This window comes from Vicugna pacos, chromosome 21 (genome assembly GCF_048564905.1).
Source record: "Vicugna pacos chromosome 21, VicPac4, whole genome shotgun sequence".
Classification (NCBI taxonomy): Eukaryota; Metazoa; Chordata; class Mammalia; order Artiodactyla; family Camelidae; genus Vicugna; species Vicugna pacos.
The window spans coordinates 21,697,728-21,717,751 of record NC_133007.1 but is presented as its reverse complement, the minus strand read 5'-3'; the positions used below and the strand labels follow the sequence as shown (position 1 = coordinate 21,717,751).

The following is a 20,024-nucleotide window of genomic DNA, read 5'->3' as shown; positions in this document are numbered from 1 at the left end:
CAAACAGAAAACTAAGATTTAAAAATCATTTTGGGAAGTGAAAATTCACCCTGGGACAAGTTCTGCTTATTCCAATTTCTTTTGTAACAGCATCACCAAACACTCGCACCTTTTCTTTAAATCTGAACGCCACTGCACAGAACTACACTTTTAAGAATCTTAGAATTTTTTCATTCCATTATTTAAAGCTCAGATACTTCAGTGTCTTTTCAGTTTATTAATTCTTTAGCTTCCAGTATTTACAAATAAAATATTCTATTAGCTTCTTTCATAGAATAATCTCAGAGTGTTTTACATACAATGAGGAATTTACCCTGCACTGCCCACCCAGAGAGAAACTGAGGCTCAGAGCCTTGATCAAGTCTGCACGGTGAGTGAGAGCAGCTCCCGGACTGAGTATAGGCAGCCAGAGTGTAAGCTGTTCCAGACTTTGCAGCTGGTGGTCATCTGTCTGAGACAGGTGCTGGATGTCTTGTTCTGGCTTTCTGCCTTTGGCTTTCATTGTCCAATCCCAGCAAAGAGCAAGACACCTGAAGGTCTGGACTCCACGGACTGGCATTATCCATTTTGCCTGCTACACTGCAGAGATGGAAAGCTATACTCGGTAGCTTTCTGTTCTGGGCTTGTGCCCTCTGCAGAGCAGGCTAAGTGCTTGGATAGCCTCACTTCCTTGTCCATTGCACAGGTAGGTATGGAAGAAATGTCACCAGGGAGTCGATCCAAGAAGAGCACAGATGTGGAAGATGTCACATTTAACTTGGAACCTGGGACCAAGTTCAGTGGTTTTTTTGGCTCCTCCGTGTTACTTCCAAAATTCCCTTTACTGGGTCTGTGGTGTCAGCTCTCTGGAAGTGTCACGCTGGCATAGACTGTGATGGAGCTTGACTCCTAGGCACAAAACAGAAGTCTGTGAGTGGAGGGACCAGCGCTCGGTTCACAGGCTGTAAGGGAAATAATGATGCTTAGGAAAAGGAAAAGATCTCAAGAATCACGTAGCATAGCAACTTGCTCGGGGTCTGTCACAGCTGAGTATTAATGCAGGCAGCACTGAGGTCCCCAGACTGCCTGCCCACCCGCAAGGTGGACTTCAGCTCCCTTCAAGCATACGCATGCCATCAGGGAGACTGGGAGGCCTGTCATAGTCATCTGAGGACCTGCACTCAGTTTGGAGAAGCCAAGAGAGTTCTAAGTTATTGAGCTTTAATGAAAGGGTTAGTGAGACCCAAAAGGAGGAGGGAGAAGTGATTCAGGGAGAAGAGAGGGACAGGGAGTAGATGATGACTGTGGGCAAAGACCTTTCATAGGGAGAGGAGATTCAAGGGTCAGAGAAAGAGACAGGAATGGGGGAACTTAGGGGGTTGTGCTGAAAAATATGAAATATACCAAGTGCTGTGTTTCTTCCCCAAGAAAACATCATTAAAAATCTACATTATTTCTTAAAGCTTTTAAAGTCAGTTTTATGTTTTCACTTTGTTTTAGATAGGACAGTGGTCTGTGAATAGACCTCAAGATGAAGACAAGGCACCCTCCCAGGCATTGCTGGGTATGTGCATAGTAGGAGCTTTGAAGAGGATGGGTAAATGTAGGCATTTCTGTGGCTTTTTAATCCTCCATTGTCTCCTCAAATGCTTTATTTAATAGAGCCCAACTGGAGCTGAGATTTCAGCCCAGAATTTGTTTCTGTTCATTTAGTAAGAGGAAAGATTCCTGTCAAGTAAACTTAGTCCACGCCAATCTTGCACTGGGGCAGAATAGGTGAGGCTCCTTCAGGGCCGCACGTCATACCCTCTTCCAGGCTTGCCACTGAAGCTGAGCTCCACTCCTAAATGCTCTGATTAAATAGGGCTGGATGGAGACTAGGCATGAGCACTTTTACAAAGCTTCCCTGGCAATTCTGCTACGCAGCTGGACTTGAGAACTCCTGGACTCAAGATGCGGTTCCCAAACTTAAATGTGCACTGGGATCACCTGGAGGATGCTGTGTTTTAATGTGCAGATTCCTGGTTCCTCTAGGTAGACACCCTGATTGAACAGAACCCTAGGTGAAAGGCCTCAGGAATCTTTGTTTTTTAACAGATATGCCAGCTGATTCTGATGTGGTCCTTGGACACCTCTGACAGAAACACTGATGAGCAGGGACCCCAGGTGAGCAGCCGTGAGGGGTCTCCTGGAAGCCCTGCAATTGATGCTGCAGAGGCTCCTTGCTGCCTGCTTGCTAGGGCCCACCTTCTCCACTTCAGGACTCTGTTCCATTTGAGCTCTCCTCAGGTCCCACCCTTCCGCCTCCTCCACCTACTCCCTCTCTACAGAGAGGAGACACAGAGAGCCTCACCTGGACCTGGACGGGCTCTGGGAGAGGCTCTGAGACAGGCTCTGGGACAGGCTCTGTGGCAGCAACGTAAATGGTGGTGCAGGGGTCCTGAGCCGACAGAGGATCAGATTTCTCCTGAACAGACTACAAGGGAAACAAAGAAAGCAGGAGATTAGCTGTGGAGAGAGTTATTTCCCATCCAGGTCCCCATGGAGAAGCGCAGAACCAAGAAGCCTTGAGTTAGGAAGTTCCTTGGAGTCATTCGGTCCAGCCTCCTTTCCAGGTGGAAATTCTCCTCCCAGTTCCTTAGAACTCAATTCTCCAGGCTTTGTTTGGACTCCCCAAGTGACAACTTGGAGCTCACAGCCTTGTGAGACAGCCTCATTCATTATTACTGCTTCCCAGATTTATTTATTTATTTATTTGACAGGGGAAGGTAATTAGGTCTATTTGTTTATTTAGTTTGAGAGAGGTACTGGGGATTGAACCTACTGCTTGAGCTATACACCCCTCCTCTTCCCAGATGTTTGAAAAGTCTTCCTCACAGTGGACTGGAATAGGTGTGGCTCTTACGCAAACAGTGAACGAGAATGGGATTTTCATAGCATTTAAGTCTCACTCATATCACCCACAACATATGGAAGTCCTGCCATTCTTCACTCTAACATGGTTTCTCATTACTTCTCTTTCCCGCCCTAATACTGAGCTTAAAAATAACTGCTCATGTGCAAGTGTGTTAAGGTTTACAAAGTTCTTCACATATATCTTCTCGTTTGTTTCACAACCACTCTATATATTAAATACTATTGTTACACACACTTTACAGGTGAAGGAGCCCAGAATGATTTAGTACTTTCCTAACGTGCACATGCGAAAAAGTATCAAAGCCAGGATTCCCACCATGGTCTTTTAAACTTAAAGTGCATGTTCTTTCCAAAAAAATTATTCTTCTTTGGTTGCTCCAATTTGTAATGACCTCTTCTTTACCTAAATTCCTCAGGTATTTAAAGTCTAATTCATACATTACAACACTTAACTGTACACTGTATTTAAAACACTCTGATATATTTCCACATTGCTTCTCCAAACAGACCATCAATTCCTTGAGAAATAGCCTATATATTTTTTTGCATTCCCTACAAAACAGTATGGGCACATAAGAAAACCTCAGTTGATGTTTGTTGACATTACTTAGAATGCATTAAAACCCACAATACCAGGGTAGTCGGTATGGGGGTAAATTCAGACCACAATCCTCTACGATGGAGATGGCATAACTAATGCCAGGAAAGTCATTCTTTTAACATACTCTGCGGGCACTGGGTAGGATAATGCTACCCTCCACTTTTCTTTGAAATACAGTGAGACTTAAAGCAGAAGCACACGGATTTTAATGGGAGAGAACTTGGAATTTTGTCATCTGATGGGAGAGGTAAAGAACTGGAAAAGTTTACTGAAGGGAAGAAGATTCAAGATAGGACATGATCTTCCTCTTAATAGTATCTGATGGGCTGCCATGTAGAAGAGGCATTAGATTTGTTCTGTAGAGTCCTTCAGCTTTAAATCAAGGTTAGAATTTTAGAGAAATATTTTGGTTCAATATAATGAAGGTCTTTCTAATAGAAAGAGGTGCTCAAATGTGAGGTGAATTGCTTTGGGAGGCAGTGAATTCCCCATTACTGAGGTGCTTGGGGTAGAACAGGGGTTCTCACACTTTAATGTGCATACCAATTATATGGGGGTCTTGTTAGAAGGCTGGTTCTATTTCAGAAGATCTGGGCAGGGGAAGCCTGAGATTTGCATTTCTAATTAGGTCCAAGATAATGTCGATGCTGCTTGTTCACAGACCATATTTTAGTAAAAAGGAGCTAGCCAGCACTTTGGAAGTAATGTTGTAGAAGAAAATTCAAGCAGTAATTGAGTGAAATGAAAGAAGATCTAAATAAAGGAATGGACATATCATTGTGTGAATCGAAAGACTCAGTACTATAAATATATATGATCTCCTCAAAATTGATCAATGCAGTTCTATTTAAAATTCCAGCAGGGTTTTAAGGGGGATATTGACAAACTGAATCTAAAGTATATATGAGAATGTAAAGGACTAAAAATGGCCAAGAACTCAAAGAAGGACAAGAACAAGTGAGAAGACTCATTTTACCAGATATCAAGCTCTTAATAAATCTGTAATCACAGATTTAACAGTATGATACTGGTCCAAGTATGTACAAAGAGACCAGTGGAGAAGAATAGAGAACTTCAAAATAGACTCACACATATATGGCCCCCTGATTTATGATAAAGACGGCCCTGCAGGCCAGGAACAATGTTTTAAATATAAATACTCAATAGGTTATCCATTCAGAAAAAAAAAAAACAAACCTTGACCCATCTCACATGGTACTCCAAAAATCATTTTCAGCTACATAACAGATGTAAGTGTAAAAGATAAATCAGTTTTAGAAGAAGACAAAAGAGTATCCTATTACCTGGGAGTAGAGGAAGATTTCTCAAACAGAACATAAAAAGTGCTGTCTACAAAGGAAAAGATTACCAAATTGTTCTGCACTAAAACTGAGAACTTTTCTTTATCAAAATATATCTCTGAGAAATTGCAAAGGCAAACCACAGGATGGGTGAAGGTATGTGCTAACATATAACTGTCAAAAAGCTAAAAATATTTAAAGATCTTATAATAATCAATCCACTTGCCCCAAAATGGCCTGAAATTCAAAGGAAAATGGGCAGGAGATTTAAGAGGCACCTTAAGAAAGAAGCTATTAATATGGTCAATAAGCATATGAAAGTTGTTCGACATCTTTAATAATTAGAAGAATACAAAATAAAACTATGAAAAGATACATTCAACAGAATGACTAAAATTTAAAATACCAATAATACCAAGTTTTGATTAGAATGTCTAGCAACTGAAACTCTTGTATGTAGTTGCAGAAAAGTAAATTGGTGCATCCACTTTGAAAAACAGTTTGACCTTATCTAATCAATTTGAGGATATGCATACTCTATGATTCAGCAATTCTACTTCTAAGAATATACCCAACAAAAATATGTGCACATATCTACTAAGAAGCATACATATGAATGTTCATAGCTGCAATTTTCATAATAGTCTCAAACTGAAAAAAAACCCCAAATGTCCAACACATGGTCAACTGGATAAACTCTACTATATGCGTACATTGATATTCTATAAAGCAATGAAAATGAATGCATTATATCTAAGCTCAAGGACATGCATGAGGGAGAGTATAGCTCAAGCAGTAAAGCTCATGCTTAGCATGCTTGAAGTCCTGGGTTCCATCCCCAGTACCTCCTCTAAAAGTAAATAAGCCTAATTACTGCCCCCACCAGCCCAAAATAATAATAATTAAAAAAAGGCATGCATGAATTTCATAAATGTAATATTGAGCAAAAGAAATCAGACACAAAAGGAAAAATACTGTAGGATTCCATTTTCATAAAGTAAAACAAACAAAAAAACCCCTCAAAAAACCCTAAACTATATTTTCAGAAGTCATAATAGTGGAATCTTTAGGGAGGAGAGAGAAAATAGTGATTGGGAGGGGCACAAAGAGGTCCTCTGGGGGTGTGAGCAACGTTCCGTTCCTTGATCGGAGTGGTAGTTTCATGGTACTAGAAGACCCAATACTGAAAGATACAGTTTCTCCTCAATTATATCTGTGGATTCAGTGCAATCCTAATAGGATTTTTTCTTCCTTTTCATGATACTTGAGAAGCTGATTCTAAAATCCATATGAAACTACAGAGGGACAAGAATAGCCAAAAACTCTTGAAGAAAAATAAGGTAGGAAGACTTGCTTTACCAGATACCAAGATGGGGTAACTCAATGAGCTGACATTTATATATTGTGCACTTTTTGGTATGTTATGCCATAATTTACAATAAAAATAGGGATGCTAGCAGCATGGGATAGAATAGACAGGAAAGGCACCATGGTTGAACCTGATTACCAAAATGTTTAAGTACAAAGGTGGAGGTTGCTCTTGGTACTCTCATGTATTTAAATGGAGTTTGGTTTTCAGCTCTCAGCTGTGGTCATGGCCTGTGTAATAAACCCTCCAGTCCACTAGGGGGACAGCAGAAAGAAGAGCTTTGTCCAAGAGTTGATCTCTGGTTATCAGAAATGCATTTACCATCATCTGATGCAATTTTCCAAGAAATTAATCAAAGCTGTCTCTACCTTCACATGCTTTACTCAAGAATTCGTCTTTCCCTACACCCTGAATGGCCAGATTCTGGCCTATTCATCATCTAGAATTGCCTTCATGTCTGAAACATATCTGACCATAATCCTTTTAGCTTCCCTCTTACTTCTAACATATCTGCTCCTCAACTTCATCATGACTCCAGTTTTTTTTTTTTAGTCCATCTATTCTGTCATAGTTCAACCATCACTCCATCACAGTTTTGCTTTCTTTCATCCCCAGCTTACATATCATCTTCCATCTCTCCAGCCACTCTCTAGGCAGACTCCTCAAGATCCTTCCCTGTCTCTTTGGTATTTTGCAAACTCCTAAACTTGGATGAGACCAACATGTCACACAATAGCCTTCTTCAGCTTTTCCTTCTCTCTTCAAGCTGGCACCCTCTTCTGGCCTTTTTCACTCCCTCTTTGGAGACGGCCTGCACTCTTTCTATGGAGTGTGTACCAACTTTTACTTTAACCTGAGCACCCAGTTCCCACACCTCTTTCCTTGCTTATCTCTTGCCTTACACTCTATGCAGTATGTATCTCTCTAAATAAATCTACATTTACTCAAAAAAAGAAAAAAAAGTTTGCACCCTCTTCCCTAGAGAAGGAGAGAGTTTGACAACAGAATCACAGACTTCTAGAATGGCAGAGCTGGAAGGAGTCATACGTCACATGTTTCTAGCTTCCTCATTTTTTTCCTATGAAGGAACAGATGACCAGAAAATTACCCAGTATTTCCCATTATTTTGAGTAATAAATAGTCCCATTTGATCCTGAAGTTTAATGCCCTTTTAGAGAGCTTTTGTTACTGACTTCTGCTTCCCTAATTTTCTCTGCCCACATAGACCCATGAAGATCAGACATATACAGATCCCATGGGAAACATGACAGGTTTACCCCAGACGAAGAAAGTATAGGACTTACACCTGATTTCTGGACTTGGGCATAGATAGTAAGGCTTTTTGCTTCCACTGCTGGCTGGCAGTTGTCTGTTTTACCTGGGGAAAAGAAATCATAGTGATTATCTCTGGTCCCCAGCATGAACTCTCTACTCAGACCCATGTGATCTTCCCCCTCCCCGCCCCCCACTGAATACCCACCTTCCCCAGGGGGACCATAGGAACAAAGCACTGAGCCCCAAGCCCCCTGCATATTTTCGTATGACATTAGGTTAGATACTTGATTTCTCTAGGCTTATTTCCCTACCTGTAAAACGGGATAGAAATACTTGCCTCATAGGGTTATTATGATGAGATATTATTTGTAAAGTGTTTAGAACAGTGCCTGGCACATGGTAAATTCCCTAAATGTGTTAGGTGTAATTGATGTGCCATTCAATTGTTTTGATCTCCATTGTTTGATGTGCATATCTGGCCTCCTGATAGGATTCTAAGTTCTTTAGGGGCAGGGCAAGTTATTTACACCTCTTTTGAATTCTTCAGCTTGTAGTATGTTGTTTCACTCATAGCTTTCTCACCTCCCAGTTTTGGGGGGGCTTTGGGGTGTGTGTAGGGGGAAAGGGGTCTAAGAGGCACGATCTGCCCGGGACTGTTTGGCAAATAAAGCTACAGTGACATTCTGATGCCTATGATCTGGAAGTTTTGCTCGGGGTCCAGGGTCTCAGGAAATTAATACGTTGTAAAACATTTAAATTTTTAATCAGTTTCTGAAGTTTTTCATTTTAAATTATAAAAATAATTATTTTTTTTACAAAATTTAAAATAATATACATTGAAAAGTATGTCCTCCCTCCCCCATTAATCAGAACAATTTCATTCTCAGAAGTAATTGCTTTGAACAGTTTGATGTATATACCCTTCCAGACCAGCTCTGGACAATAGAACATTCTTTGATGTTGGAAATGTTCCATATCTGCAGTGTAATATGGTAGCTGCAAGCCACAAGTGGCTATTGAGCACCGAACTATGGCTGAAGCAACTGAGAAACTGAATTTTAAATTATACTTAATTCTAATTAATTTAAATGTAAACAGCCGCATGTGGCTGGTGACTACCATATAAGACAGTGCAGTTCCCAACATTTGCTATACTTACACAGATTTTTTATGCAAATTGGGTCATTTGCATACACTATCTCTGTAACTTGACCTTTTTACTTACAATGTGTTGAGGATATTTTCCATGCTAGTGCAGTAGATCTATCTCATTCTTTCTAATGTTTCAAGGTATTCTTTGCATGCATCAGGTAGCAGTGAGAAGGATGGAGGGAAAGGAACAGATGGAAGCATGGAAGTCTATTTTGGGACTATTGCAGTCCAGGCAGAGGTAATGGAGGCTTGACCCAGGAGCAATCACACGAAGTCTTTAGGATAGACTTATTTTAACACCAATGAAGTTATCCTCTTAAAAATCTAGGAGCATGTCTCTGAGGGAATAGCACTTAGGAGAGGCATATTTTTGCTTGGAAGGGGAAGGTGTATGTATGTAGAGAAGGTGGTTTTATGCTGCATGAGTGATCCTTGGGGAAGAATTGATGGGCAGCGGATGGGAAGCATGAAGAATTCAAAGAAGCTGATGTATGATTTTCCTGTGCCTGCCTAGTGGTTCCAACTTCATTTTTTTCGGTCAGGGTTGATGCTGGCTGAGGAATGTGTGTGTGTGTGTGTGTGTGTGTGTGTGTGTGTGTGTGTGTGTGTGTATAGAATGGAGGATGGGGTTGCAAGTTAGTTCTGAGAATTACAACCTTTCAGTTCAGATCCGTGAGTGAGTGTGCAGTTAGCCATGCCCGCCCAGCACCGTCCTAGGTGTCATCAGGGAACAAGCAGCACAGAGAACGGATCTCAGTCGTTAAAGACCTTCTGTCTTTCAGGTCAGCTCAAGCTGGAAATTACAATTGTGGGGACAGCTGTACATGGTCAGACAGATGAAAAAATAAGGCTGAATTTTGTGTCTCAAAAAGACTGAATCAAGATAATTCACTTATATTTTTTCCTCTGGGGCAAGAACAGGTTTCCAGGAGCCAGTTCAACTTGACTCAAAGTCAGCAAGCCCTTAGGATCTAATGAAAAAGGTCTTAGCCTTAGAATTGGGGCCGCTACATTCTAGCCCTTATTAGCTGTGTGGCATTAGACAACACAGGCCATCTCAAGGGTCTCTTTCTTTAACATAACTGTCCAGTGAAGATGTAGACTGTCTAATGTTCTTTTCAGTGCTCACCTGAGGCATAAAGTTGTCTAGTACTCTAACTTTGAGTCCTGTAAATCTGCTCAAGGTGCTGTCCCCGGATCCTTCCAGTGCTGCCCTCTGCTGGCACTAGGACTTAAATACTGATGTCCATATTAAGAGATGTCTTTCTGCGCATGTATGTGTGTACATATGTATATATGTATGTACGTGTCTATATATCTATGTATCCACCTATTTATCTATCTGTCATCCATCATATACCCATATAAGCCACCATGTCCAGTGCTTCCTGTGTATTGACCCATGAATCCCCACAAGAAAACCATGAAGTACATAATATTATCCCCACTTTGCAGAGGAGAGGTTAGATAGTTTGGCTACACAGCTTGTCAGTGGCCAAGTCTGCATTTGAAAGTAAATTTGTCTGATGCTAAAGTCAATGTTCTTAATCAGTGTATCTCTAGACATGAAATTGCCAGAGGGTCCACCTGAAAGCCTTTGAGTCAGGCAACAGATGACACCCTTACAAGCTGTTAATAGAATCTCTTGAGCAAAGGCTTATGGAGGGTACAGCAATGAAGCATAGGGGTGTTTCCACAGATTTGGGGCAGGGTTTTTGTGTGTTCCTGGCTTACAGGGAATACACAGTGATTAGGAAGAAGGATGGGTATGTGTGCTGGGAAAAGTGGTGGGGAATTATGGTGGAGGGGAGACTACTCTCTTCAGAGCACAAACACGTGTTGAGCAGAATGTAGCTGAGGAAAGAGTGTGGGTCAGGATCCCAGGACCTTCACTAGCTATGTTAACGGGGGTATGGTCTTCTCAGCCTTCTCATCACTGTATTTCACTGCTTCCTTACTGTCCAAGCCAAATGTGGTTGCCCTGCCCCATCCCGGTAGGGTCTCAACAGGATTTGTGCCAACCCACCAACTCCTCCCCAGGTGCCTCTTAGATGAAGGAAACGAGACAAGGTAGGCGGCTTGCTATGATCTAGATTTTCTTATACAAGCAAAACCAACATCAGAGCGCTGAGGTAAGGGCTTTTTCAAGAAGACTACATGTGGAGAACACTGATCTACTTGAGAATGAAATCAATGTGAGAATCAAGTTCTAGCCTCCCCATGGGAACCCCAGCCCAGGGATCTTCCCTGACTCTAGCGTGGGTAGGTGGTGGATGGTGTGGCCAAGGGGAGCACGCTGCCCTGATATGTTGAATCATAGGACAACTTGGAGGAGAGGACAGGAGATACTAAACCTAGGCATTTACATGTCAAGGGAGTAATTGAGCCTTAATGGTTTTAGTCTACCCTGGGTGATTTCTATAATGGTTTAGTTTAGCTTTAGGTAACCTTATGGATTGCACACTTTCCCCAGGGTGAGTCAGAATTTGTGCTAAAATCTTAGGAAATCGTCTTTTCTTTGCTATCTTCTGATGACCTGTGGGCCTTCCCAGAGGATCACAGCCTTGTAGTTGGAAGACATAGTTACAGCTTTGATACCCTTACCAGCCAGCTGTGTGACCTTGCAGGAGTCACTTAACCTCTCTGTGCCTCTGTTACCCCATTGCTAAGTCACATAGGAACAACTATACCCTACCTCTCTCAGAGGAATATCATAAGGATAAAAATAAGTTATAGAAAGGTTCCAACCCTTGGGTTAAAACACCTTATTATAATGTCTTTTTTTTAGTTGATAATTATAACTTTTCTTGAACAAGATCCAAGAGTCCTCTGAATTCTGCTCCTAGTGAATATTTTAGGCCTATTGTCCAGACCCCCTCAGCATCCTTCACATGCCTCTACTGCAGTGCTAGCATATTGAATCTATCTGTGTATTTTCTCCCATGTTGGATACCTGTGGTTCATCTTGCTTTTTATACCCATAGCCTACTATGGGGGACCAAGCAAGACATGAAGAATTAGACTGGATTGAGCAAGGTCACAGGATATGTTTATTGAGTGTTTTTGCAAAGGCGCTTCCTGCAAAAAGCCAAAGTGGTGAGAGCAAGCACTTGTAGGGAGAGGTCCCCTGTTAACCGCAGAGTCTGATAAATACCTCTTTATTGTCAGACACCTACCTCTTCTTCTCAGTAGGAGTATTACCATTTCGAGAATCATGATGACACCAACAATGCCCCCTAAGAACAGCCCAGCATACAGTCCCCATTGTCTTGATTCTGAAAAAAAAAAAAAGTCAAAGGGCAACCTCAATAGTGCTGTGAGTTTAGAAACATCCTATGCAGAAGTGAGGAGACACAGCCCCACATTTTCTGTCCACATTCTTTCTCAAGGGAGACGCTCATTCTCATGGTTTTAGAGATCAGCTGTAGACTACTGAAGACTGCCAGATCTGTTTTCTTATCCTACTTTTTCTCACTATGTTTGACTCTCATACTCCCAATTTCTCTCAAGATTCTTCTATTCAAATGCTTCATTTTCACTTCACTTTAGACATTTTCCTACACGACTAAAATTAAACTTAACTTTGTTTTTCCTAAGTCCAAACTCTCTGCCCAGTGTCTCTGTTTTTAAGTCCAGTTTGTCCTGTATCCATTTGGGCAGAAAGAACATGGTGGCTTCATGTTCCCCATACTCCCACACCATTCTCATGAGACCCTGGGAGGAGGAAGAATCTACTTTTGCCTTTTGTTAAAATAAACATAGCGGTGCTATTTTCGTCCTTCCATGCAAATAACTGTGTTGAACGCACTAGACCTAAGCTGACAGAAAAGCATATCGTTTTCCTCTGAATCATTCCCATGTTCAGTATTAGCACTAGTGTACCAATCACCCAAGCTAAAGCTCAGAGAGCCCAATTTTTATTGCTTTTTTTCCTTTACCCCCTTCACTGAATCCTTCTGAACCAGAAGCAGCACTTTGGAAAACAGTGATGAGACCTATTGCCCCAGTAAGTGAGACATTTAACTCAACAAGACAGTAAAAGATAACCACAGAGCACTCACAATGGTCCCGGCAATTTTTACTGCATCCTGTTTATTAATGTACTTAATCCTCACAACAATCCTATGAGGTGAGTGCTCTTAATACTCTGATTTTGTGGATAAGGAAGCAGATGCAGAGATCCTCAAGAACTTGAGTTTGGTCTAGGAGTAGAAACAATGCTGAAGACAGACTTCCTGGAAAGTCAAGGAGACTTCTGGGCTTGGGGTAAGTTACATCAGGGTAATGAACAGTGGGGGCCAACCTGAAGCACTAGGGTTCTAAGTAAAGTAATAGCATTCACATTTTAAACAGTATAATACCAGGAGTTTACCTTAATGTGTAAGGGTAACTTATAAGGATGGTTGTGGAATCAGCCTGCTTGTTGTTGAACCTGTGATGGGTTTGTTCGGAAGAAGTTGAAAGGAAGGAATAGGTGGCTTACAAAGGAGCAGAGGGCTTACAGACACAATTCAGATGTTTACAGAGTCGACCAAAGATACAGACTGAAGTCTCAACAAATTGATAAAAGGCATCCCACCATGATCCATGTGGGCCCTCAGCCTGATAGATAACCAGAAGTCGCCTCTTGGGTTTGGAAAGACTTGCTTTTTCTTTCTAGGTCTTTCACACATCAAGTCATCCCAAGGAACCTCACTGAACTGGCTTTGTGAACATCCTGATTATTGATTCTCTTCCTCAAAACAAACGTGTTTTAACCTTGTCAGATGCCAACTTCAGCAGACAGTCATACCACCTGATCAAAAAGCGAGGGGGCAAGCAGAGGGTTGTAATAAGATTCCTGAATTGATATTAAGCTTGAAATGTGAGCATGAAATCCCAAGACTGAAGACTGGAGTTGCCCTCTGAGCAGCACTACTCTGAATGACCACTCCTGATGGCTTATGGTCACTGAGAACCGTCTACACAGGTGTGTATGTGTGTGTGTGTGTGTCTGAGAGACAGTGAGAGAGACACTGATTATCTGATTATTCAGGGTTTATGATGCCAACACCAGAAACCCATGGAGAAACATTTCAAATCCTAAAATAAAGAAGCAGAGCCAGCAGCCTAAGCACATGTTCATCAGCCCAGCTAATGAACTGACCCAGCAAATTGTTATAGTAGCACTTAGTGTTTCCTCTTTTTTTCTTCCTTCATATATTTTGAGATCTTCTAAAACAACGGTTAATTTAAGAACAAACACTGCAACCATTTAAGTCATTTTTAAAGGTAATAGTTCTCTCAAATTTCATTTGAGATGAAAGTAAAATCAACAAGGCGGTGCACCTAAAGCTAGAAAATAGCTAAATAGCTAAACAAACAACAAGCAAACAAAGCTAGAAAATAGCAGATGACATAAATGCATCAGTAACACCGGCCAAATGAGACTTTCTCCTGTTGCTGACAGCTCAGCTGCTCACCCACTCACGTAAACTAAAAATGACGGGGGCATTTTACTGAGGCCCAGAGGACATAATGACACCAGCTCTCTCTTTTCAGGGTCTCAGGAGGATGAAAGCTACCTGCTCCCCTTGTCCTATGACATAAATAACCAGCTTCTGCCAGCCCGGCCAGATCTGAGAGGCAACATGGCCGTGGTCCTGAAATGTATTTCATAAGCCCTGATTTTTCTTTTAGTCTTTGGATACAGAGTAATATGAATCTTATTGGAGGATTTAAGTTACAGGCCTTTTTTTAACCTTAAAGGAACTATAGTACTTTTCTCACCCAACTTGCTAATTTTACGTTGAGGCAACTGAGACTCTGATAAGTGTACGTAAAGTCACAGAAGAAGGGGATAGCCAAGTGGAATGAGATAAGATCTTCAGACTTTACAGTTTGTGTTTCATCCTATAGAGGCGGGGTCCCCACAAGGAAAGCAGCGGAAGGCAGGGGCGCCTGGGAGACCTTGTGAATCAAAAGCTCTCTAAGTGCCAACTCCTCCCTCCACTGTCCTTCATCCAACACCTGCCCATATGCTCTGTCCTCTGCTCTCCCCTCTGCTGCACCATCATCTGTCTGCCAGGCCCTAACTCCCAAGCCAATCTTGCTTCCTCTGTGCAGGTTTTCCTGACCTTCCCAGCTCCCATTCTTCCCTCTCCCTTGGACTCTGAAGCACTTGCTTTATGTCTTGCATCTTAGAATTATCTTTGCTCTGGAGACTATTTTTTCATTGAGGGCATTTGGAGCCAGACAGATGGATTCAAATTCTGGGCCTACCACGTGATAGCTCTGTGACCTCAGATAGGCCGCTCATACCCACTGGGGCTCCAGTTTCCTCATCTGCAAACTGAGCATAAAAATATTTAGTTCACAGAGTTGTTCTGATGAACCAGTGAGGTAATGCAGGGAAAGCACTCAGAGCAATGCCTGGAATCCTGCATGTGGCAAGTAAATTTCCACTTAATTCCCCAACTAGCTGCTAGGTTCTTGGAGGCCAGAGACCACCTCTTTACTTTTTTGCAGCTCTCTTAGAACTTGGAACATAATAGGTCTCCAGTAAATTCTTGCTGATTGATTGGAAGGACAAGGCGATAGGTTTGATCTCAAGTCCAAAGCAGCCCCTTCACTGATGCTCAGGGATGCTTCAGCCCCATCCTGACATTTGTTTATGACTTACTTTCCCTATCTCTCTAGCAGGTCTAAGTATTTCTACACTTGGTACTCATTTTTTTTGGTGCTATTATCCAATTATGAAATATATATATATGGAAACAAAATGTCAGGGTCTCTATGCCCTCTGGAATTGGGGGTAAATATGGACAAAATAATACTTTTACAGCTTGTTGGGGTTAGGCTGCCCATGATTTCTGTCATTTCTGGGCATAACTTGCTTGTGGTCCTTGAAGTCTTCGCTCCTACATCTCTACTTGCTCTAGTCTGGGCTGTCCTGGCATGCAAATTTCACTGCCCTCATCAGTTTCCACACACATTTCAAAACAAACAAAACCCTAGACGAAGAATTTTGTGAGTTTGAATCCACTTCTGTAGATTTGAAAGGTCACCAGGGAGCAGATTCCAACATGAATCAGGCAGCTTTCCACCATCTGACAGACTCAGATCCTCTCTTCTCCTTCCTATATCTGCAAAAGCAACATCTTCTCCCATTATTACACAGAACCATCTGACTTACAGCTGGATTCTTTAGGGGCGGGGGCAGGGAGTCTCACCTTCTGCCCTCTAGCATTTGTTAAAGCCCCATCCTAAACAAACTCTGTTCCCTTCTAAAGAGGAATTCTAGTAGTGGTTTCATTTTATGATATTTTTCCACCTAGTAAGGTCTAGGAGTCTTATTTAGATTGTAAGCTCCTTAAAGGTAGATCCTGTGCCTTCGGCTTCATATGTATCCCTCTGTCCACCTGGTGCAATGTACGGCAGGGGGCACTCAATATGCAAGTGCTGGAGTAAGTTAAATCAGAGGCCATAGAAAGAAGCTGGGAGAAGAATGTCATGTACCCTTTTGTTAATTATCAGAGTATTTAATATAAAGGTCTCAGAAGGAATGCAGGGACACCTTCTGTTTTGGCCCAAGGCAAGAGTAGAAGAGAATGAGCAATGACCTACTTGGCATGTGCTTTGTAATAACAAAATCAAACCAGGAAGGAGGTGTGCATCTGTGCTCTCAGCACCATCTGTGTTCCCATTTTAAAACCACCATTTCCTGTGGCAGAAACTCCAGCTCTCCCTCTTTTTGCTCAGTCATATAGTGAGGACCCTCAGGACGGTGATGCTCAGAAATCAGGCCAACATTGTTCTGTGGTCCACAGGTCCCATTCTTCGTCCACAAAGAAACCCTATCTTAACATTCTTAAACAGGGGGTTTAGGAGGTTCTCCCCACTGGAGCCTCTTAGAAGTAGCTGAGCAGGCTGGTTGAGAACTCCAGCGCCATTTATAAAGAGTGTTTTACATGATCTTTCACCTTTTGGTCGTCTGCTCAGTTGGCTGTGGTTTAAATATGATAACTTGGCCTGTAGCCACGCCTCCAAGAGTAATGCTGAAGGGCCTGTTTTGTCTCTGAAAGTCTGCTGCCACAGAAACACAAGAGCTTCTCTTTCTCCTCAAGTCCTTGAACCTTTATTCTTTAAGGGAGATAAAGAAGAAAATGAAAAGAATCTGAGAAACAAATGTAGTTCACCCCAGGAGATACTGAGATGCTAATGTAACGGTCTAAGGGTGCCAGATCTCTTTCCTGCCTTTCATGTGGTTCTGTCAGCAAAGCTGCCTGCATGGAGCACATCTACTTGAAGAAATCAACCATCTTCAAGAGATTTCTTCTTGTTGGTGGGCGGTTTTCACTCTGAATTGGGTGTGGGGGAAGGGTGCTCCTAAACCATATACTAATTTGAGATCTGGGACCATCCAAGTAAAAATTATTACAGGGTTCACAGCTTCCAGAAACATCCCTTACACTTGCCTACCCCATCCAGCATTGTGCTGCAGAGGTTCCTAGGTGGACCCCCCAGTGTCATTTTCATTCTTCCATGGCGAAGCAAGTCTTGTCCAGTCACACAGCTGCCAAGCTAAGGACTACATTTCTTGGCTTCCTGTGGCCATGTGACAAGGCTCTGGTCCATGGCAGGTGCCCAGGTTCCATCCTCCCATCATTGTTGTCTTGTTTGCTGGATTGGGAACACCATGCAGAAGGACCTGCCCCTGTGCGTGGAACAGCTAGGTGACTGTAATACTGGGAGCTCCCTTTTGATGAAATGACCGTGTAAGAAAGGGGGAGCCCCCGGAACTTGCTGGCAGGTGTCAGTTTTTCCTTCCACTGAGTTAACCCAGACTTGCTGAGCCAACCTTTTGCTAATGTACTGAAAGGGGTCCTCTTTTCAAGATGAGCTTCCAGGGGCATTCCTCTGTAGTTGAGTGATTTAAAGTTCAGTATTACTCATTCTGCATAGACATAACAATTTCATAACACGGTCATGGAGGATGGCAGCAAGTCACACTGTCACATACTGTCCAGTGTTGACCCACATCAACATGTTCTGCATGACCCAGAGAAAATGCTTTGTAGCACCCTTGGATCTGGACTTTACAGTAAAGATATTTAATGACAATAGACATGAAAGTGTTACTTACAGCAAAACACTGAGATAGCAATTGGAATAAAGATGAGTATATGATGGAGAGCCTGGACAATTGCTTAAAAAAAAGATTTTGAGGGACTAATATGTTTTTGTGCAGTTTAGTTTCAGGGAGTCCTGACAAGAGACAATGTTGACATCATGTTGCATTTGGTCTCATCACATCATTGCCACTCGAGTTTTCATTGATGAAAGTGAAAAATGTCTTAAAATCACTGTCCTCATTATAGATGGCAAAGTGACTTCTAATAAACCCTCACACCCCACCACTTCATCCCAAGGCTGGGGTTTCCCTTGAATGGAATCTTTGTTAAAGGAACAGCCACTGTTTTGGCTCATCTCTTGAAGAGTTACTGTAACAATGACCCCTCCCTCAAAAACTAGTTTCTCTTTCTTCTGCCTTTTCCCTGCCCCAGTCTATTCTCTACACCACTGAATTTCCTCTCTGAAATGCAAAGCTGATCACTCCTCTAGCTAGAACCCTTTATTAGTTCTTTTCACCTACAGGATAATACAGAATAAGACCAGCTATATCTGCCTTTTCCTCTGCCTAGAACATCTGTCTTTTATCCGTTTGGTTAATTTCTATTTATTCCTCAAAACCTAGTTTGCCACATTCTCTGTAACGCTCTTTCTGATTCCCTGAGACAGTGTCAACCATTCCCTCCTTTTGGATACCTTGCACATACTTCTGCTTTGCACCTATTACACTATGTGACTTAGGATAATTAGTTATTTATAAAACTATCTCCTTCCTTAAGGGCAAGGACCTGTCATTTGGTCTTTGTATACTCAGCACCTAGCACAATATTGGAACATAGCAGAACCCTAATAAATCTTTTATTGAACTAAACACAGTATCTTAAAAATTCGTAACATTCATTTGCAAACACGAATCAATGAACTAATAAAACTGTTTTCTGTATTTAGGCAACCTGTTGTACTGCGAATGGCATGCCATAAATTAGCTGTGTGATTTGGTTCTGACGTGCTGTGGTTCCCCATCTCTGGAGGCAGGAGAGGGGATCTCTACTTGTGTTATGGGTTGAATGTGTTTCCCCAAAATTTCATATGTTGAAATCCTTAGAATGTGACCTTATTTGGAGACTGAATCTTTACAGAGGTAATCAGGTTAAAATGAGGTCATTAGGGTGGAGTTATGGGCTGAGTTACATCCCCTCCCAAATGTATATGTTGAAGCCCTAACCCCCAGCACGTCAGAATGTGGCTGATGTGGAGATAAGGGTTTTAAAGAGATGATTACGTTAAAACGAAGTCATTAGGATGGGGGGCCTGAATCTAATCTTACTGGTGTCCTTATAAAAAGAGGAAATCTGGACACACAAAGAGATACCTAGGATAGGCATGCACAGGAGAAAGGACATGTGAAGACACAGCAAGAAGGTGGCCATCTAGAAAAGAGAGAGAGGCCTTAGAAACACTTTGACCTTGGACTTCCAACCCCCAGAACTGTAAGACAATAAATTTCCATTAATTAAGTCACCCAGTCTTTGGTATTTTGTTATTGCATCCCTACTTACACATGGACTCTAATCCAACATGACTGGTGTCCTTACAATAAGGGGACATTTGAACAGAGATATGCATAGAGGGAAGACAACGTGAAGAGACTTAAGGAGAAGACAGCACCTATAAGCTGAGGAGAGAGGCCTGGAACAGATCCTTCCCTCACAGCCTTCAATGGGAACAAACCCTGCCAATAACTTGATTTTGGACTTCTAGCCTCCAGAACTATGAGCCAATAAATTTTGGTTGTGGAAGCCACTCAGCGCATGGCAGCTTCTTACAACATCCCTAGCAAACTAATGTACCTTGACAACCCTTTATTAACATTTCTTATTAATGTACATCCAAACTGAATCATAGAATATTTATTCTGGAAAGAACTTCACTAGTTCACCCTTTTTATTTCACAGATGATGAAACAGAGGCTCAAGAAAGTGAACTGGCTGCTGGGTAGTTGTCTCACTGACTGAGCTGAGATCCTGACGGAGCTTTCCTGTGACATCGTGTTTCTGCTGCTTCTGCTGTGGAGACACCCCACAAGAGCCTGCTCCACACCCAGTAGATCTGGTCCCCCTAGTGCATACTTGGTCTCCAAAAAGGCTTAGATGGATAAGAGCATCTTCACACATTTCTTTAAGATGTCCTGACCCAAGTGCCCCTAGCAGAAGTTTTATGGTCATGACTTTGGAATGTGCTAATTAAAGTCCTGTTAAATGACACTGAGGAGCACGAGGAGAATTCTCTCTCTTTTTTGAGATAAGTCAGGGTAAAACAT

General features: G+C 42.0%; 1 protein-coding gene across 1 annotated transcript in view; it reads right to left on the bottom strand.

Moving 5' to 3' along the window:
- Positions 1-236: 236 nt before the first annotated feature.
- SLAMF1 (signaling lymphocytic activation molecule family member 1) overlaps positions 237-20,024 on the bottom strand; it is a 32,433-nt gene continuing 12,645 nt past the window's right edge. The window contains exons 4-7 of the mRNA XM_015249006.3: positions 11,770-11,868; positions 7,471-7,544; positions 2,333-2,455; positions 237-888 (exon numbers count right to left, since the gene is read on the bottom strand). Of these exons, the coding sequence (XP_015104492.2) occupies positions 838-888; positions 2,333-2,455; positions 7,471-7,544; positions 11,770-11,868 (347 nt within the window). The 3' untranslated portion in view covers positions 237-837. The remainder of the gene's footprint in view (positions 889-2,332; positions 2,456-7,470; positions 7,545-11,769; positions 11,869-20,024) is intronic.